Raw genomic sequence first — 19,433 nt, forward strand, 5'->3', positions numbered from 1 at the left:
CCAGCGCCCAACTCTCGTGGAAGGCCGCGAGCTAACATCAATTTGCACTGAAGTCAGACGCCTTATCCATTAGGCCACGTGGCCCCTGCTCAAGAACTCTACAAACCTCTGAGCATATTCACAGGTGCATACATTACACCCACCAGTGTTAGCTCATTCACAGAGCACCTGGCACCTGGCTTGACCCAGGGGGCTGTTATCAGCCCTTATATGTATCTATCTATAAAACTGGTCTATCTACTTCTCTGACATGTTCTTTAATTCCAAGTCCCACTTGCTCTCCTTCCCTCCTCTCTCTTCACCTATTCATTTTTCTCTCTCTCATTCTCTTTATCCTCCTCTCACTATCCTAATAGCTGTCATGGTTTCTTTTCCTTTCTCGCATCTCTTTCTCTTTCTCATTCACTTTTACTTTTGTTGTCTATATTGGGTCGTCCCAAGAATTACTTTCACTCTTTCACTTTCTCTCATGTTAGCTCTCTCACACACTCTTTTGCTGTGTTACACTCGCGTGTTAGCTCTTGCTTTCATTTTAGTGCGATCTCTCTCTCACTTTCTCATGCTCTCTTTCACTCATGCCCACTCACTCTTCCTCTCTTTCTTCTTTCCCTCTCTTTTATTCGCCCATCTCTCTCGTCCTCTCTTTCTTCTTTCCCTCTCTTTCACTCATCCTATCTCACTCGTTTGTGGTGCCTATTTCTCTGTCCCCGGCTACCTTCTTCTCTCTGTCCAATGCTGCTTGTCTCTCTGTCTCTCCCTTGTGATCACTCTTTGTTACTTCTGTGTTATCTCTCCCTTACTTTCTTGTCCTGTCTTCCTTTCTCTCACGTTCTCATATGCTGTCTCTCTCACTCTCTTTCTCTCTTATACTGGCTCTGTCTCTCGTGTTGTCTCTTTCTCTGTCTATCTGTCTCTCACTCTTTCTCTTGTCTCTCTGCTGTTGCTCACTGCTCCCCTGCTGTGTGTTATCCTGTGATGCTGTCTGATATTTCAGGACGGTACGTTTACTGGGAGTGGTGTTATGGCGAAAGCACAGATCCAACAGTTTCTGTCTCGTGCTTCAATTGTTCCGGATAAGGCCAAAGCTGGTGATCCAAGCAAGAATGTGGATGAAGTTCCTGTCAGGGTTTGTATGGCAATAGGGGGAATGGTGATTTGAGGCAACTAATGATTGCATTTGCAATGCATGCTGGCTAACTGGTGTGGCTAGCTATCCTGAATAAACAGGAACTCTGTAGTTACACAGTCAGTAACCCTTACTCTGCTGAATAAACAGGGACTGTACAGTTAAACAGTGAATAACCCTTACCCTGTTGAATAAACGGCATCTCTGTACAGTTAAACAGCGAGTAACCCTTACCATGTTGAATAAACAAAGGGATAGAATTCCTTCTGTGGTTGTTCCAATCTGACAGCATAACTTTGGTGTAAATTCAGTGGAACCCCAGAGATGTATTGGAAACAGCTAAAGTTACCGACTGGAGATTAGGAGGACCCGTGTGGAAATTCTACCCCAGAAACCCGCACCCGTTGTACAGCAAGCACCGTGACCAATGCTTACAACTCAAACATGAGGTGCTGTCTAAAATAATCATGGCTAGATTGTGAGCATTTATTGAGATGTAGGGTGATGGTTGTGGTGTTCGAAATCGCTGCAAACTTTACAAAAAGGAACGATTCTGGAACTGGAATTGCGGCGCTGATACTGAGTGGGCACATAGCTGGTGACAATTCAGTGTGTCCAATGAATCCCCTTGAAAGGTGTTTTCTAACATGCAAAAGATGACAGAGCCCTTTAATCCTGCCCCCATTTTGACTGCGTGACATCTCTTAGCTGCTCCAGGCCCATTTGCATACAGCATGACAATAGAAGCCCCCAACTTTGCCTGCTGGAAGCCTGAGGTCTCGGCTGGGCGAGCTAACCATGCAAAGCACACACACTCGCCCAAATACGACGAAAGACGCTAGTGAGATAGTTAGATCTGTCAACCTGTGCCTCGATGCCATTGTCCGCCTCACCAGGTAGGAGACCTGTACTGAGATATTTGTGGTAATCATTAATTCCATCTGTAATGTATTTGCTTCATGGGTTCTTTGCTTAAGAATTCATAGCAACACATTGTTATTAAGAACTAGTTGGTTTATTCGCAAAGGCTAAGCCACTCATAACTCAATAGCTCTACCAGCCTGTGAGCATACTCACAGGTTCATACATTCCTCCATCAACCACTCGACTAAAATGATTTCCTTGTCAGCCGTGGCTCAGTGGGTAGCACACTCGCCTTTGAGTCTAAAGGTTGTGGGTTCATAAACCTACTCCAGGGACTTAAGCACATAAATCTAGGGTAACACTCCAGTGCAGTGCCAAGGGAGTGCTGCACTGTCGGAGGTGCCGTCTTTCGGATAAGACGTTAAACTGAGGCTCCTCCTGCTCTCTCAAGTGGATGTGAAAGATCCCATGGCATTATTTCGAAGAAGAGCAGGGGAGTTATCTGCGGTGTCCTGAGAAATATTCATCCCTCAATCAACAAAACAAATTATCTGGTCATTATCACCTTGCTGTTTGTGGGAGCTTGCTGTGCGCAAATTGGCTGCCGCATTTCCTACATTACAACAGTGACTACACTCCAAAAGTACTTCAATGGCTGTAAAGTGCTTTCAGGCGTCCGGTGGTCGTGAAAGGCATTATATAAATCGAAGTCTTTCTTTCTTTAGGATCTGACAGGCATTTGGGAGGGGACAGGGTGGTGGATGGCAGGTATGTGCGCCTGTATTCCCCGAGACTCCTGCTCAAAAGTGGAAATACCCGCATGCCAATGAGATGCGCGTTGCTTGCCTGCATGCAGACTGTCTGATAAACATCACTGCATTGTGAGGGAGTGTCTGAGCATGGTGTAGTCATGCAGCAGTTCAATGTCGATATATGATTGGTTAATATTTAGTCTTGTAAATTGAGGGTTGGTAGATTGCGGGGGGCGGGTGCAGCTGTGGTTGCAGAAGCCAGGTGGGATCAGAGAAAAACGATTTCTCTACCACTCTTCTGCCCTTGCGCATGGGGTACAGATCCATTGACAGTGGCAATTGGGGTACAGGTCCATTGACAGTGGCAATTGGGGTACAGGTCCATTGACAGTGGCAATTGGGGTACAGGTGCATTGACAATGGCAATAGGGGTACGGGTCCATTGACAGTGGCAATTGGGGTACGGGTCCATTGACAGTGGCAATTGGGGTACGAGTCCATTGACAGTGGCAATTGGGGTACGGGTCCATTGGCAGTAGCAATTGGGGTATGAGTCCATTACATAAGAACATAAGAAATAGGAGCAGGAGTAGGCCATCTTGCTCCTCGAGCCTGTTCCGCCGTTCAATAGATCATGGCTGATCTGATCTTGGCCTCAACTCCACTTCCCTGCCCACTCCCCATAACCCTTGACTCCCTCATCGTTCAAAACTCTGTCTATCTTCACCTTAAATGTATTTAATGATCCAGCCTCCACAGCTCTCTGGGGTAGAGAATTCCAAAGATTTAGAGAAGAAATTCCTCCTCATCTTCATTTTAAATGGACGGCCCCTTATTCTGAAACTGTGCCCCCTAGTTCTAGATTCGCCCACAAGGGGAAACATCCTCTCTACATCTACCCTGTTAGACCCCTCAGAATCTTATACGTTTCAGTAAGATCACCTCTCATTCTTCTAAACTCCAATGAGTATAGGCCCAACCTGCTCAACCTTTCTTCGTAAGACAGCCCCTTCATCTCAGGAATCAACCTGGTGAACCTTCTCTGAACTGCCTCCAATGTAAGTATATCCCTTCTGAAACAAGGAGACCAAAACTGTATGCAGTACTCCAGGTGGGGTCTCACCAACGCCCTGTACAGTGGCAGTAGGAGGAGGGGTTGTTGGGCACTGGCAGTTCTCTAGGAACTTGTCCAAATGGATGTTTTACATGTGTGAGGCTAGACAGTGAAAGGTGGAACTATGGGAGCATTTCAAACCAGCCCATCCCTGTCCTGGCTTGATGGCTATATGTTATTGGGTAGCATTCAGAATCAGGAACCCTGGCTTAGACTTCCTGTCACTGACCCAGGGGAATGGGGACTTCCTGTCACTGACCCAGGGGCATGGGGACTTCCTGTCAGTGACCCTGGGGCACGGGGACTTCCTGTCACTGACCCAGGGGCATGGGGACTTCCTGTCACTGACCCAGGGGCACAGGGACTTCCTGTCACTGACCCTGGGGCACGGCGACTTCCTGTCACTGACCCAGGGGCATGGGGACTTCCTGTCACTGACCCAGGGGCATGGGGACTAAATGGCAGCAGCCTAACCCTGTTCCAGCTGACATCGGCTAACTCCATGCAGGACAAGAATGAAAATCAGCTCTCTTGGCTTGTACGGCCCAACAACTTGTTGAATAAACCCCATGAGCAGTTTGGGGAGGAGGAGAGGAAAGAAACTTCATATCATTCCTGGAAATGATGGACAGTTCATACTGACTTTCTGTCATTACCCAGAAATGAGGTCATAGGCAGAGGCGCATAGGCCATGCTGCATCGCACAAAGCCTTTATCGCCCATCCTCTGCGGCGCCACACCACCAGCACTGTCTCACTGACTCTCTTCTGTTTTGACAGTCATTCGTACCCCTTCGGTTCGAGACACGGACAGCCAGTGGCCTGGTCAAAGGCCATGCCTACTCTGTAACCAGCGTGGACGAGGTAAGGCTCAAAACCAGGGCATTAAGCAATTTGAAGTGAAAAGGAATGGAGCATAAGAGAGAGGCTCACACAAGAGTAAGAAGGGTAGAATTGCAGGTCGGGGCTGGAGTATGGGAGGTGATTGTGGGGGGATACTGAGGTACAGGGGGTGATTACACGGGGAATACTTGGATACAGGGGGTGATTGCTGGGAAATACTGAGGTACCGGGAGTGATTACATGGGAATGCTGGGGTTCAGGGAGTGACTTCTGGGAATACTGGAATACATGGTATGATTATGCGGAAATACTGGGATACAGGGAGTGTTTACAGCAGAATACTGGAATCTAGGGAATAATTATATTGGAATACTGAAATATAGGGAGTGATTTGGGGAAATTCTGGGATACAGGGATTGCTTGAAGGGAATACTGGGATACCAGGAGTGACTATGTATTTGTATGTTTGTGTAAAGTTTGTCTCTCAATATTGTAACCAGATTTTTTGGCACAGCAGGAAAGAAAGTCTGTTTTTTTTAATTGCAATATTTTGAGCGTTTTTAAAACATTCTTCTCTGAGACCTGCTCTGCATTTTCTATTTCTTTGAATGGTTTTCTATGGCAAAGTATAAGTCACATTAACTATTGAAAAGCTTCCCCAATTGCAGGTTGTTAAGCATGCTGTGCTTGATGTGCATGAATGATGGTGGTTAAATGAGTTGAAACTTAAATTTTTAAGACTTAAAAGAAATAGACAGTGTGGGTTTGGCGTTTCCGGGGGCCCCTGATTGTTTGCCATTATTGCTTCCCATTTTAAATGTATTCTAATGAGATTGGGAGGATACTTGGGAGTAACAGTAAATCGGCAAAATGGGCAAATTTTTAGGTCTAAATTCTGTCTTGTTCCCACGGAGGGAATGCCAGGCGACTGTGGTGATTAGTGTAGTTTGCGCTTACCTGTTTGTGTTTATTAATGTGTGCTTGTGTCTGATTTTATCTGTCAATAACAATGGTAATTTCGACCACAGGTCGCTTATAAAAATCAGAAGGTGAAGTTGTTGCGTTTGCGGAATCCATGGGGATCAGTGGAGTGGAACGGGTCCTGGAGTGACAAGTACCTTTTCTTTTTTCGAAACATTTAGTGCCTGTTGTGGGCCAGTTTGGCCCTTTTGTCTGTAATTATATCAGCCTCTTTGCCTGACACCACTGTACCCAGGACTCCCAGGAGCTGACGTGCAATCTGTTCACAGCTCAACGCCAATATCTCATTTGCTTGTACTGCTGCCACCCATCTCCCTTCCCAGTTGCTCCCTCAAACTGAACCAAATGACGTGAAATCTAGGTGTCCATTCAACACCGAACTGAGCTTCACACCCCATCTTGGAGTGTCAGCTGTGGCTCAGTGGGGAGCACACTCACCTCTGAGTTAGAAGGTTGTGGGTTCAAGTCCCACTCCAGGAACTTGAGCACATAAATCTAGGCTGACACTCCAGTGGAGAGCTGAGGGAGTGCTGCACTGTCGGGGGTGTCATCTTTTGGATGAGACGTTGAACTGCGGCCCCGTCTATTCTCTCAAGTGGACGTTAAAGATCCCATGGCAGTAATTTGAAGAAGAGCAGGGGAGTTATCCCCGGTGTCCTGGCCAATATCGCAATCCCTCAATCAACATAACAAAAAAACAGATTATCTGGTCAGTATGTGGGAGCTTGTTTGTGCGCAAAGTGGCTGCCACGCTTCCTACATTACAGCAGTGACGCCACTTCAAAAAGTACTTCATTGGCTGTAAAGCGCTTTGAGATGTCCGGCGGTCATGAAAGGCGCTATATAAATGCAAGTCTTTCTTTTATGTTCTGTTTGTCACTGAGACCGTTGAAACCCTAACCCATATTTTCATTATATCCAGACTCCAATGGCCTCCAGAACCTCACCCAACACCAACTCCAACCTGTCTAAAACTATGTCCCCAAATGCCTGGGATTTCTCATTTACAAATCCCCCATAGCCTTTGCTCCACACTGCCTCTGCATCATCCTACAGCTCCAGGTATCCGTTTGTCCCTCTGGCTTCTGGCCTCCATCTGCTTCACCCTTGGGGAATGTGCCGGAAGTCACCTTGAACCTCCTTTCTGGATCTCCCTCCCTAAGCCCCTTCACCTTACGACTTCTCTCCATTACTGTAAAAGCCCCCTCAAAACCCATCTCTCCAATTGTGAATTGTGCTACCGGTCAACTCTCCGACTCTTCTATTACTGATTAACACGTGTTTCTTCTCTGTGAAGAACCTGGGGTTGTTTCTTGGCTTAAAGGTGTTGTTAAATGCAATTTGTTGTCTGCCAGAAACTGGCAGAATTTTGTTGCCTTTTCTGGGAAACATTAGAGGCTGCATTCAGTGCCCTCCTGCCTATTGCAGCTCAGATCAGGCGTCTGCAATTGTCCTTTCTCTATGGGCATGGTTCAGTCGTTTGCTCTGGCTCAATGCCACTGTGTCATCCCTGATCAGTACTTTTCAGTCCCTCAATGCCAATCATAGTTGAAGTAATGAATGAAATGACACTTGGAAAAGCATAATTCAGTCAAGCAGTCAGTATGGTTTTATGAAAGGGAAATCAAATTTGCTGGAGTTCTTTGAGGATGTAACGAGCAGGGTGGATAAGGGGGAACCAGTGGATGTGGTGTATTTCGATTTCCAGAAGACATTCGATAAGGTGCCACATAAAAGGTTACCGCACAAGATAAAAGCTCACAGGGTTGGGGGTAATATATTAGCATGGATAGAGGATTGGCTAACGAACAGAAAACAGAGAGTCGGGATAAATGGGTATTTTCCGACTGGAATCGGTGCTGGGGTCTCAACTATTTACAATCTATTTTAATGACTTGGATGAAGAGACCGAGTGTAATGTAACCAAGTTTGCTGATGATACAAAGGTGGGTGGGAAAGCAAGTTGTGAGGAGGACACACAAAATCTGTAAAGGGATATAGACAGGCTAAGTGAGTGGGCAAAAATTTGGCAGGTGGTGTATAATGTGGATAAGTGTGAGGTTATCCACTTTGTCAGAAAAATAAAAAAGCAAATTATTATTTAACTGGAGAAAAATTACAAAATGCTTCAGTACAGGGGGACCTGGGGGTCCTTGTGCATGAAATACAAAAATTTAGTATGCAGGTACAGCAAGTAATCAGGAAGGCAAATGGAATGTTGGGCTTTATTGAAAGTATAAAAGCAGAGAAGTCCTGCTACAACTGTACAGGGTATTGGTGAGGCCACACCTAGAGTACTGCGTACAGTTTTGGTCTCCGTATTTAAGGAAGCATTGGAGGCAGTTCAGAGAAGGTTCACGAGGTTGTTTCTTGAGATGAAGGGGTTGACTTATGAGGAAAGGTTGAGTAGGTTGGACCTGTACTCATTGGAGTTCAGAAGAATGAGAGGTGATCTTATTGAAACATACAAGATAATGTGGAGGCTGGGTCATTGAATATATTTAAGGCAGAGTCAGACAGATTTTTGAGCGATAAGGGAGTCGAGGGTTATGGGGAGCAGGCAGGGATGCGGAGCTGAGTCCATGATCAGATCAGCCATGATCTTATTGCATGGCGGAGCTGGCTCGAGGGGCCAAATGGCCTACTCCTGCTGCTATTTCTTATGTTCTTATGAGGATCCTCCTTTGTGTAACTACACCATGCAAGTTTTGTACTGATGCTGCAGACCAGGAAAGTCCCAGGCTTGATCCCCGGCCTATGCTGAGCCAGACGATGCCAGCAAGGATGGCGGTAGAAGCGCTACATTTGGCATCAGCCACAGTTCCTGCTTCTGAGCATTATCCAGTGACCCTGTGAAAATAGGGCAGCAGAACCATCTCGGTTTACAGAACAAAAGGAGAAGTGGAGAAAATTCCTAAGGGAAATGTATGTGGGCTCCCTCCGCCACTGGCTCTGTGAGTTTATCCAATAAGCAGCTGAGCCACACAGTCCAAGAATGTCTCAGGCTCTGAGTTAGCTGATCACAGCTGGGCCGCTCGGTATCTCAGCACCCCAGGTTAAGTTCGGGGGCTGCAAGTGATCGGCAGAGCTCCCACCTCTGATCCGGTATTAGTAGCCCCATCTGTGTGGATATCACCAACAATAGCTTTTTCTTTGACAATTTCTGGTCAATAGGAAGTACGCGTGCAGGAAATTCAGTGTACACCTGCAATGTATTTGCTTCATGGGTTCTTTGCTTAAGAATTCATAGCAACACATTGCTATTAAGAACTAGTTGGTTTATTAGCAAAAGGTTTAACAATCACACTACACATTACCAGTTCATCCACCAGGCTCACAATCACCTGCCTCATCGTGGATCCCACGAACCCAACTGGCTGGAGTTTTATTGAGTCTTGTGAACATCACGTGACTGGCTAAGCCACTTCCAACTCAACAACTCAGTGAGTTTTCTGCTCTCCTCCTCTCCCTCTGGATGTTGTGAAATGTAGTAGTAAGCCCCTTCCTCCTCTTCCTGGGCTGGTCTCAGGGTACACAGGCCTTCAGGCAGGAGCTACAGCAGGGAGCTCCTTCCCTCTCTGCTCCAAGCTCCAAATGAACAGGCCACGCCTCCAACAGCTCCACAACTCTTTTGATTGGAGAACAAAATTAAACAGTTAAATCAAGTGCCCCCCGATCTGGGGGACACTCCAGACACTTATAACTGCCCTCTTTTTTCCTTTTTTTGTTTTTTTTTTGTTTTTGTTTATTTTGGGCACTAAAATCAAAAATTTTTTTCCCAAGTGCCCCCTATAAAAGGGGAGGGGGACACTAAAAACACCGGCAATTAAAACAAATTAAACTTTAAAACATAAAATCAAATTAAAATTTGGTTGCGGGGCGTGATGATGCACTCCAGTCCCTCTGGCGCCCACCTCTGACGGAAGGCCGCGAGCGTACCGGTGGACACCGCGTGCTCCATCTCCAAGGACACCCTGGCGCGGATGTACGCGCAGAAGAGAAGCAGGCAGTCAGGCTGAACGACCCCCTCGACCGCCCGCTGCCTGGACTGGCTGATGGCACCCTTGGCCGTGTCCAGGAGCAGTCCTACGAGGAGGCCCTCGGACCTACCCGCTCCCCTCCGCACAGGGTGCCCAAAGATCAGGAGAGTGGGACTGAAGTGCAGGAGCAGCCCCTTTAAATAATAAAACAGGGGCTGCAACCTCGTGCATTCAATAAAAACATGGAACACGGACTCTTCCAGACCGCAGAAATTGCAGGCGGCCTGGGAGCCCGTGAACCGGCTTAAAAATTTGTTGCACGGGACTGCTCCGTGCACCACCCTCCAGGCCAAGTCCCCGATAAATAGTGGTAGGACTCCCACATAGAGTGCACTCCATCGGGGACCCCCGCCTCCTCCGGACGGCAAGATGGTACGCCATAGTGTGTCCGGACGGCAGGCGAGGATGGCAAAGTTGAGAGTGTGCAGGAGCAGCCCGTACAGGAAACCCCTCCGCGCAGAACTGAAAGGCACAGAGGGGATTTCCCCGAGGCGGCTCAAGTTGTGAGGCACCGGCTCCCGAGGGAGGTTCCGGGGTTTGGCGCCGATGAGGAATTCCGTCCAGATGGGGGTCAGTTCGGACGGGATCTCCCCATGTGCTTGAGCCTCCTTGATACACCTAACGGAGTCAGAGCCCGTGCTGTTTTTAGCGACTCGATGGCATCGGCCGCGCGGCGGACGTCGGCCGAATTTAGGCGCCGTGCCAGCGTGTCTGGCGCCATCCAGCTCGCTCCTCCGCCATCGAGCAGGTCCCTGACCCTGGTCACCTCACCAGCCACAGCCCTGGCGTCCAACTGCCACATAAAACCTCGGTCGTGGAGGTACGGATTCCCGAGCAGCGGCTCCTGCAGGACAGCCGCCACTCCAGCCGGTGGAGAGCTGCACTTGGATAGACTTTGTTCCAGACCCTGGTGAGTTCCTTGTAAAAGACAGGCAGCTCCTGGACGGCGGTCCTGACGCCCTCCAAGCTCACAAACAGGAGCTGCGTGTCGTAGTTGAGGCCGTGCTGCTGGCGGAAGAAATATGTCGCCAGCGCACGCCACCTAGGAGGGGGCTCGACGTAAAGGTATCTCTGCAGGGTCTGAAGACGGAAAGTCGCAAGCTGGGTGCTGACGCATACCAACGACTGACCACCCTCCCCAAGCGGGAGACTCAAGACCACGGCAGAGACCCAGTACTTCCTGTTGTTCCAGAAGAAGTCCACCAGCTTCTTCTGTATCTTGGCGACAAACGCAGGGGGAGGGGTCAAAGTGACCAGCCGGTACCACAGCATAGTGGCCACCAGCTGGTTTATGACTAGCGCTCGACCCCTGTAGGACAGCACTCGGAGCAGTCCTGTCCAGCGCTCTAGGCGAGCGGCGACCTTGGCCTCCAGCTCTTGCCAGTTCGCCGGCCAGGCTTCCTCGTTGGGGCTAAGGTAGACTCCCAGATAGAGGAGATGGATCGTGCTCCATGCAAAAGGCCTGAGCTCCTCCGGCAGGGAGTCCACCCGCCACTGACCCACCAGGAGTCCGGAACATTTCTCCCAGTTGATCCTGGCGGAGGATGCGGCCGAGTAAATCTCCTGGCACTCACGCATCCTCCGCAGGTCAGCGGGATCCTCTACCGTGAGGAGCACATCATCGGTGTAAGCCGAGAGGACGACCTCCACGCCTGGCCCTTGCAGAGCCAGTCCCGTCAACCTCGTCCGCAGGAGGCGCAGGAAAGGCTCCACGCAAATGGCATATAACTGGCCGGACATGGGGCATCCCTGGCGCACCCCTCTCCTAAAGCGAAGGGGCGCCGTCAAGGACCCGTTAACCTTAATCAGACACTCCGCGGCGGTGTACAAAAGTCGGATCCGGGCGACGAAATGCGTCCCGAACCCAAAAGCGCGCAGAGTTCCGAACAGATAGTCGTGATCCACCCTGTCGATCGCCTTCTCTTGGTCGAGAGATAGGAAGGTAACCAACAGACCAGCCTCCTGGGAATGATGGATGAGGTCCCGGACCAGATGGATGTTATCGTGGATTGTCCGGCCCGGTCGGAGTGGATCATGTGGTCCAGCATGGCGCCAAGGTGAGCAGACATCACCCTGGCGAAGATTTTGTAGTCTGTGCTGAGGAGGGAGACCGGGCTCCAGTTCTTAAGTAGGCGGAGATCGCCCTTCTTAGGCAGCAGGACGATGACTGTCCTGTGCCAAGAGAGGGACATCTCCCCGGTTGCCAGACTTTCCCCCAGGACCCGCGCGTAGTTGCCCCCCAGGACGTCCCAGAACGCCCTGATCAACAACTCAATGAACCTGTGAGCATACTCACAGGTGCATATATTACAACACCCTGCCAATGAATACAACCCTATCTTGAAACACAGTGAGGAAGTGAATGGAATAAATACTTCACCAGTTGGGACAAAACAGGGCCTTGGAAAGTAGTAATGCAGTTATAAATCTAGGGTCTGTGCCTCTATGAAGTACATCCCACATAGTGAGCCTGCACTGCTGTCCTTTCAGTTTTGAGTATCTGTGAGTAATATTTAACAGGATCAGAGATAAATATTTAAACAAGAACTGAAATTAATATTAAACAGGGTCTAACAGTATCTGAGTGATAGTTAGATAAGGCCTGTCAATAGCTATCATATTACAGAGTGTGACAGTACCTGTCAGTAATATTTACTAAGTGTGACTGTATCTGTAATTAATATTTAAACAGGATATTAGAGTATATGCTTTCTGGGCTCAATGGACAACAAACACTGTAAAACATTAATTCCAGGTATTGTAACATGAAAATACCTCTGTAGAGTACTTTTGGCAATGTAATGTTACAAAAACTGTTGGTACGAAAGAAAGACTTGGATTTATATTGCGCCTTTCACGACTATCAGGCATCTCAAAGTGCTTTACAGCCAACGAAGCACTTTTGGAGTGTAGTCACTGTTGTAAAGTGGGAAATGCGGCAGCCAATTTGCGCACAGCAAGCTCCCACAAACAGCAATGTGATAATGACCAGGTAATGGGGGAAAATTGCTTTCGGAGGCTTCCTTCATATGAATACCTCCAACCCCAAAAAAATCCACGAAAGTGCCTGGTGGTCCCGGAGGAACATAGAGATTCCGGTCGGAGGCCTTCATTCGCTGTTCAGCGTACGGGAAGATGTCTTCAAGGTATATACGTACATCCTGGAGTCATGTGGGCCTGGACCACCAATCACTCGGCAGTACGTGTATTCTCATTGATAAAAATGGGAGCTCTGATTGTACGGACTCCCATTACTATCAATGAGAAAAATCCCGAAAACACAGCAAAATAAATAAATAAAACACCTCATATATTTAAAATTAATTGAAATTCAACGTTTTAGAAAAAATATATATTTTTGGAATTTTTGTAATGGCCTTGAAATTCCACTCGGAGGCTTCCTGATACCAATTGCCTCCAATCAGAGATTTTTTATGAATCTACCTGGTGGTCGCGGAGGTGCCCTGGATTCCATTGGGGAGGCCTTCTCTTCCCACTCTGTGAAGCGCACTCCCGTCTGGAGGGTTCCCATGCAGAAGGTGCAGTCACGTGTGACTGCTCAGCCAATCAGGGACAGTATTCCACAGCTTTCCCATTAATAGCAATGAGAACTCCATATCTATGAGTTATTGCTATTAATGGGGAAAAAAAACACACACTAATAAAAAATAAAAAACAGACCTCACATAATTAAATTAATTGAATCTAAAGTTAATAAATGCCTTAGAAAAAAACAATATTTTTCCAATTTATTTTAATAGTTTTATAATTTGGGTTAAAAATAAACTTACCTCAGTGGGCAGAGCTTTTAAACAATAAAATGTGTTTATTTACTTTAATTTTATTATGTTTATGTATGTTTTTAAACACTTACGCCTGTAACTGTAGGCTATGCGCCTGCTTTTTCAGGCGCAAGAGTTTTGAGGACATTTTCTGGGCAAGATATGGGTAAATCCTGCAATCTTGCCCGTGCAAATGTCCTCGCTCCCGATCTGTGGATGATCTGTCAAGCTCCAGCTTAACAGATCGGAAAAGCCGGTTTTCAGCGCATGCGCATTGTGTGCTGAAAACCGCTTTTTCCAATGTCTTCCCGGGTCCGTAGTAACTCTGTACGGACCCGGGGAGGCCGGGATTTCCAGGACAATGTGTTTTAATAGGGTTAAAAATAAACTTACCTTAATGGACAGGGTTTTTAATATAAAAATGAGTCATTAATTTTAATTTTTATATGTTTTACAACTCTTACGCTGGTAAAAGTAAGCTATGCTCCTGCTTTTACCAGGCGTAAAAGTTTGAAGGACATTCGGTGGGCATGAGTTGGGCAAACAGCCCAATCTCTGCTGCGCAGATGTCCTTCTCCCAGGGATGCGGAGGATCTGTCATGAAAATCTTGACAGATCGGAAAAACTGTTTTCGGCGCATGTGTCCCATAAACCGGCCTTTGCAAGGCCTCGCCAGGTCCGTGCACACTTCCTACAGACCCGGCAAGGCCGGAATTTTTGGCCCAATTGTTTTTGTTCTGTTGATTAAGGATAAATATTGTCCAGGACACCGGGGATAACTCCCCTGCCCTTCTTCGAAATAGTGCCATGGGATCTTTTACGTCCACCTGAGAGGGCAGACGGGGCTTCGGTTTTAATGGCTCATCCGAAAGACGGCACCTCCGCCAGTGCAGCACTCCCTCAGCACTGCACTGGAGTGCCAGCCTAGATTTATGTGCTCAAGTCCCTAGAATGGCACTTGAGCTCACAACCTGCTGACTCAGAGGTGATTGTGCTACCCACTTGTAGGGTAGTAGTTATGTATTGCAATTGGCCACATTGTCCCTGGGCTAGGGATGGGAAAAGCCAGGGTTGGCTGTCTAGTGCCTAATGTCCGTGCTTGAAAGTGTTTGTGGACGTTTTTTGGGGAAGGACACAATCACGCTCATCTGAGATGGCCCCACATGGTTGCTGACACTCACTGGCTGCACGTGGGCAATGTACAACTCACACTCATGAAACCGTGCCCCAGCATGAGTTGTCGAGGAACGCTAAACTTTACAATGGCAGTTCCTAGTTCCCATTTCCATGGAGGGCGGTGGAACAAGTGGAGGCAGTGGCTGGGTGAGTTTGCTGGATCTTCTCAGTTTGATGAAGGAATTTCCTTTTGTCCCAGGGCCCGGGAGTGGTCCGAGATTGAGAAGGCGCAAAAGCAGCGGCTGCAGCATCAAATGAAAGAAGACGGAGAATTCTGGTGAGGATGAATATCCTGATATTCCTGATTTTTTTCAAATACTCTGACCGGGAGTCTCCTTGGAACGGCTCCTGCTCCCAATCCTGCCCCTCAACCACGTCCCCCTACCCCCCGCCGTAACTTCACCGAAAATGAGGTGGAAACCCCATTAGTAGGGGTAAGCAGAGTTTCTGCCAAACTTACGGCAGTGAAGCAGGAGTAGCTCCAAGGAAATTCCTGGCTTTTGTCAGTTGTCGGGTTATATCTGAAAAGCTCCATTTCAAGCTCTTATAGATTATGATGTTTGTCATTGTGTTGGCCCATTATACAGACATCTGGATTCTCATCTCAGCGATGGATTTCTAGTGGAGTGGGTCTACCATCTGCCCCTCTGACACCACCACAATCCAGCGGGTCAAGGTTCTTCACTCATACACAGCTGATTCCTGGCAGGACACCCATCACCAAGGCCATAAAATCCCGGCAGTGCTACAGGGCAGAAGACCCCTGAAGTTCGGGGATTCAGCCTTGTAGGCCTCAGTAGATTAATAGTAATCCAGATTTCAGGAAGAGGAGGCCGCTACAGGACCTCCTTTACACATTGGGAGAACTCCTGGTTGTTACTGCTGCTTCCCGAGGCCTCCCAGCACAGTCCACATTGATCGATACCGGGAAAGTCTACAGGGAGCTTGGGTCCCATTCCCTCCCGCCATTTTCATGTGACTGGTGGGACAGGGATGGCCAGTGGCAGCCCCAGCGGGGTCAGGGGTGATGGAAATTGAGGCCAGGGCATGAGGCAGCTCCAAGCCACACTGCCTGATTGCCTTCCCATTTCTGCTGCTATGTTACCCGATTTCTGGCAGGATGGCGGAGGAAAACCAGCCCCTGGTGTTAAAGGTGGCGACATGTGTCATCCCCCCAGCACGGATCAACACAAGATATTAAACTCAACTCAGACTTTTATCATTAGATGCTTAAAGTATAAATTAAGTCAGGAATTATGAAATATGAGTGATTGCCAATGAATGACAGGATTCTTAAACGAGTTACTTTCTTCCTGTTGCTGTCTGTAGGATGTCATTCGACGATTTCAAGAAGAATTTCACCAAGTTGGAGATTTGTAACCTGACGCCAGATGCACTGGATGATGACAAGCTCCATAAGTGGACTGTGTCTATCAATGAAGGACGGTGGGTAAGAGGCTGTTCAGCTGGGGGCTGCCGCAACTATCCAGGTGGGTCCTACCCCTCTCTATTGCCAATAGCACTTCTTCTCTTCCATCTTTCTCTATCACGTTTGTTTTATTTCGTTCTCACTTTCTCTGTCTTCTTTCTCGCTCTGGTTTCTTTGTTTTTGGGATGCGGCGCGATATTGCCAGGATCGCACTTCCTGCCCATCCTTGATTGCCCTGAGAAGGTGCTGTTACAATCACGTTTAACAGTGAATCTTCTTATGGCTGAACTTCGTAGTGATTGAAAGAATTGCAAGGAAAGAGATATTAAGCGAAATGGGTAGGGTAGATAGAGAGAAACCATTTCCGCTGGTTGGGGAGTCTGGGATAGCGGTCATAGTCTAAAGATTCAGGAGTGAAGGTAGGATACAGTTCTACACACGGAGGGTGGTAGAAGTTTGGAACTCTCTTCCAATTGATGCTAGGACAATTGTTAATTTTAATCTTAGATTGATAGATTTTTGTTAACCAAAGGTATTAAGGGATATGGGGCAAAGACGGGAATATGGAGTTAGGTCACACAGATCAGCCATGATCTCATTGAATGGCAGAACAGGCTCAAGGGGGTAAATGGCCTTCTGTTCCTATGTTCCCATGATTGTATACAATTGGAGGCTTGCTAGGCCACTTCAGAGAACATTAAGTAGCAACCACATAGTGTGAGAATGGTGGGTGGCATGCTCCCTTCCCTGAAAATGTTGGGTCTTTATGACAATCTGAAGCGTTCCTGGTTATCTTTCTGGTGTCAGCCCACAAATTGCGATGTTTATTGCATCTTGCTTTTGCTTTCTTCCTCCCTTCCTCTTTGGCTTTTATTCTTTGTGTTCTTTCTCAGTCTCTTGTACTCTGAATTTCTTTATTGCTTCTTTTCCTTCCTTTTTTTTTTAGCTCTGTCTTACTCTCTCTCCTTTCTCTCGCTCTTCTCTATCTGTGTCTACTCTCTCTCTTCCTTCTCTCTGTCTGTTTTTGCCTCTCTCTATCCCTTTGTTTTCTTTACTTTTAGACTCTGTAAGTACAGATCAACCATGAACAAATCTCTTTCCCTCCCATTCTTTCAATTAAGACACGTTCTGGACAAACCCGCAGTACCGTCTGAAACTCTTTGAGGAGGACGATGATCCTGCTGATGCCGAGGTCCTCTGCACGTTTGTCGTCGCTCTGATGCAAATGAATCGTCGGAAGGACCGCAAGATAGGGGTCAACTTCCATACCATCGGATTTGCTATTTATGAGGTAAATTCTAAAGATAAGATTTGGGAAATTATACTTTGGAAAGTCACTGATTAAGTAGGCTGGGCGGCTCTAATTATACATTCCAGAGAATATGCAAGGTGTGTCTTATCCTCCGAGGGGACCAATCAGCAATCAGGTCATGTGATCAAGGGGACCCCATTAGAGCATTTTTTTTGTGACAAATATATGTGCCCATTAACATTGTGCCACAGCACTGACATGGTCATAAGTTGGCAATAATTGGGTCATTTCAGGCAGAAAGAGCAAGACAGTGGCTATCGTGATAAGCAAAGTGCTCACATCTGTGTAGTGAGAGAGAAGTTACATTTATATCTTGTCTTTCACAACCTCAAGATGCCCTAAAATCCTTAATAGCCAATGAAATACTTTTGAAGTGCAGTCACTGTTGTAATGTAGGGAAATGTAACAGCCTATTTGCCACACAGCAAGGTCCCACAAACAGCCACAAGATAAGTAACCTGATCATTTGTTTCAGTGAAGGCTAAGTGTTGGTCAGAACACAGGGAGAGCTCAAAAAGTATCATGGATTTTCAAAGATCCACCGGAGAGCGTAGACGGGACTCTGGTTTAACGTCTCATCTGAAGGATGGCATCTGTGATAGTGCAGCGCTCCCTCAGTGAAGTGTGGCGTGCACTGAAGTGTCAGCCGAGATTATGTGCTCAAATCCATGAACCCCTTAACCTGAGACTGTGTCCCCAATTCTAGACTCTCCAGCCAAGGGAAACAACCTCTCAGCATCTACCCTTCGGAATCTTGTATGTTCCAATGAAATCACCTCTCATTCTTCTAAACTCCAGAGAGTATAGGCCCATTCTACACAATCTCTCATCATAAGACAGCCCTCTCATCCCAGGTTTCCTCTGTCCTATCTCTCCCACAACTCCATGTTTGAACCCCTCCAATCAGGTTTCCACCCCTGCCACAGCACTGAAACAGCCCTTATCAAAGTCACAAATGACATCTTCTGTGACTGTGACTGTGGTACCCTATCCCCCCCTCATCCTTCTCAACCTGTCTGCAGCCTTTGTCACAGTTGACCACACCATCCTCGTCCAAAGCCCCTTCCCAGTTGTCCTGGGTGGGACTACCCCCGCCTGGTTCCACTCCATTCGAGTCATGGCCAGAGAATCCCCTACAATGGCTTCTCTTCCCATACCCGCACTGTTACCTCTGGAGTCCCCCGAGGATCTATCCTTGGCCCCCTCTTATTTCTCATCTATGTGCTGCCCCTGGGCGAAATCTTTCGAAAACACATAATCAGATTCCACATGTGGTACACTATCCCTCCTCATCGCTGACGACACACAGCTCTACCTCACTACCACCTCTCTCGGCCCGTCCACTGCCTCTGAATCGTCACGCTGCTTCTCCGACATCCAGTATTGGACGAGCAGAAATTTCTTCTAATTAAACATTGGGAAGACCAAAGCCATTTTCATCAGCACCCGCCACAAACACCGTTCCCTAGCCACCGATTCAATCGCCCTCCCTGGGCACTGTCTGAAGCAGAACCACAGTTCACAACCTCTTATTTGACCCTGAGCTGAGCTTCCAGCCCCATATCTTCTCCGTCACCTCCATTTCCTATCCCTGCCTCATATGCTGCTGAAACCCCCATCCATGCCTTTGTTACCTCCAGACTTGACTATTCCAATGCTTTCCTAGCCAGCCTCGCGTCCACCATCCTCCATAAACCTGAGCTCATCCAAAACTTTGCTGCTCACATCCGGTTCACCCATCACCCCTGTGCTTGCTGACTTACATTGGCACCCGGTCCACCCTCATTTTTTTTTTCACGGGATGTGGGTGTCACTGGCATCTTTTGCCCATCCCTAATTGCCCTTGAGAAGGTGATGGTGAGTCGCCTTCTTAAAACAACTGAGTAGCTTGCTAAGCCATTTGAGAGGGCAGTTAAGTGTAAACCACACTGCTGAGGGTCTGGAGTCACATATAGGCCAGACCGGGTAAGGACAGCAGATTTCCTTCCCTAAAGGACATCCTGGCCTCCGTATTA

The 19,433-nt window shown here is 47.7% G+C and overlaps 1 protein-coding gene across 1 annotated transcript in view; it reads left to right on the top strand.

The window, feature by feature from the left end:
- The window catches only part of LOC139263144 (calpain-3-like), a 224,083-nt gene that overhangs the window by 146,175 nt on the left and 58,475 nt on the right, over positions 1 to 19,433 (top strand). The window contains 6 exon segments of the mRNA XM_070878759.1: positions 995 to 1,126; positions 4,636 to 4,719; positions 5,727 to 5,812; positions 14,877 to 14,954; positions 16,007 to 16,167; positions 17,228 to 17,397. Coding sequence (XP_070734860.1) covers positions 995 to 1,126; positions 4,636 to 4,719; positions 5,727 to 5,812; positions 14,877 to 14,954; positions 16,007 to 16,167; positions 17,228 to 17,397 — 711 coding nt within the window.

The sequence above is a fragment of the Pristiophorus japonicus genome, chromosome 4 (assembly GCF_044704955.1).
Source record: "Pristiophorus japonicus isolate sPriJap1 chromosome 4, sPriJap1.hap1, whole genome shotgun sequence".
Classification (NCBI taxonomy): domain Eukaryota; kingdom Metazoa; phylum Chordata; class Chondrichthyes; family Pristiophoridae; genus Pristiophorus; species Pristiophorus japonicus.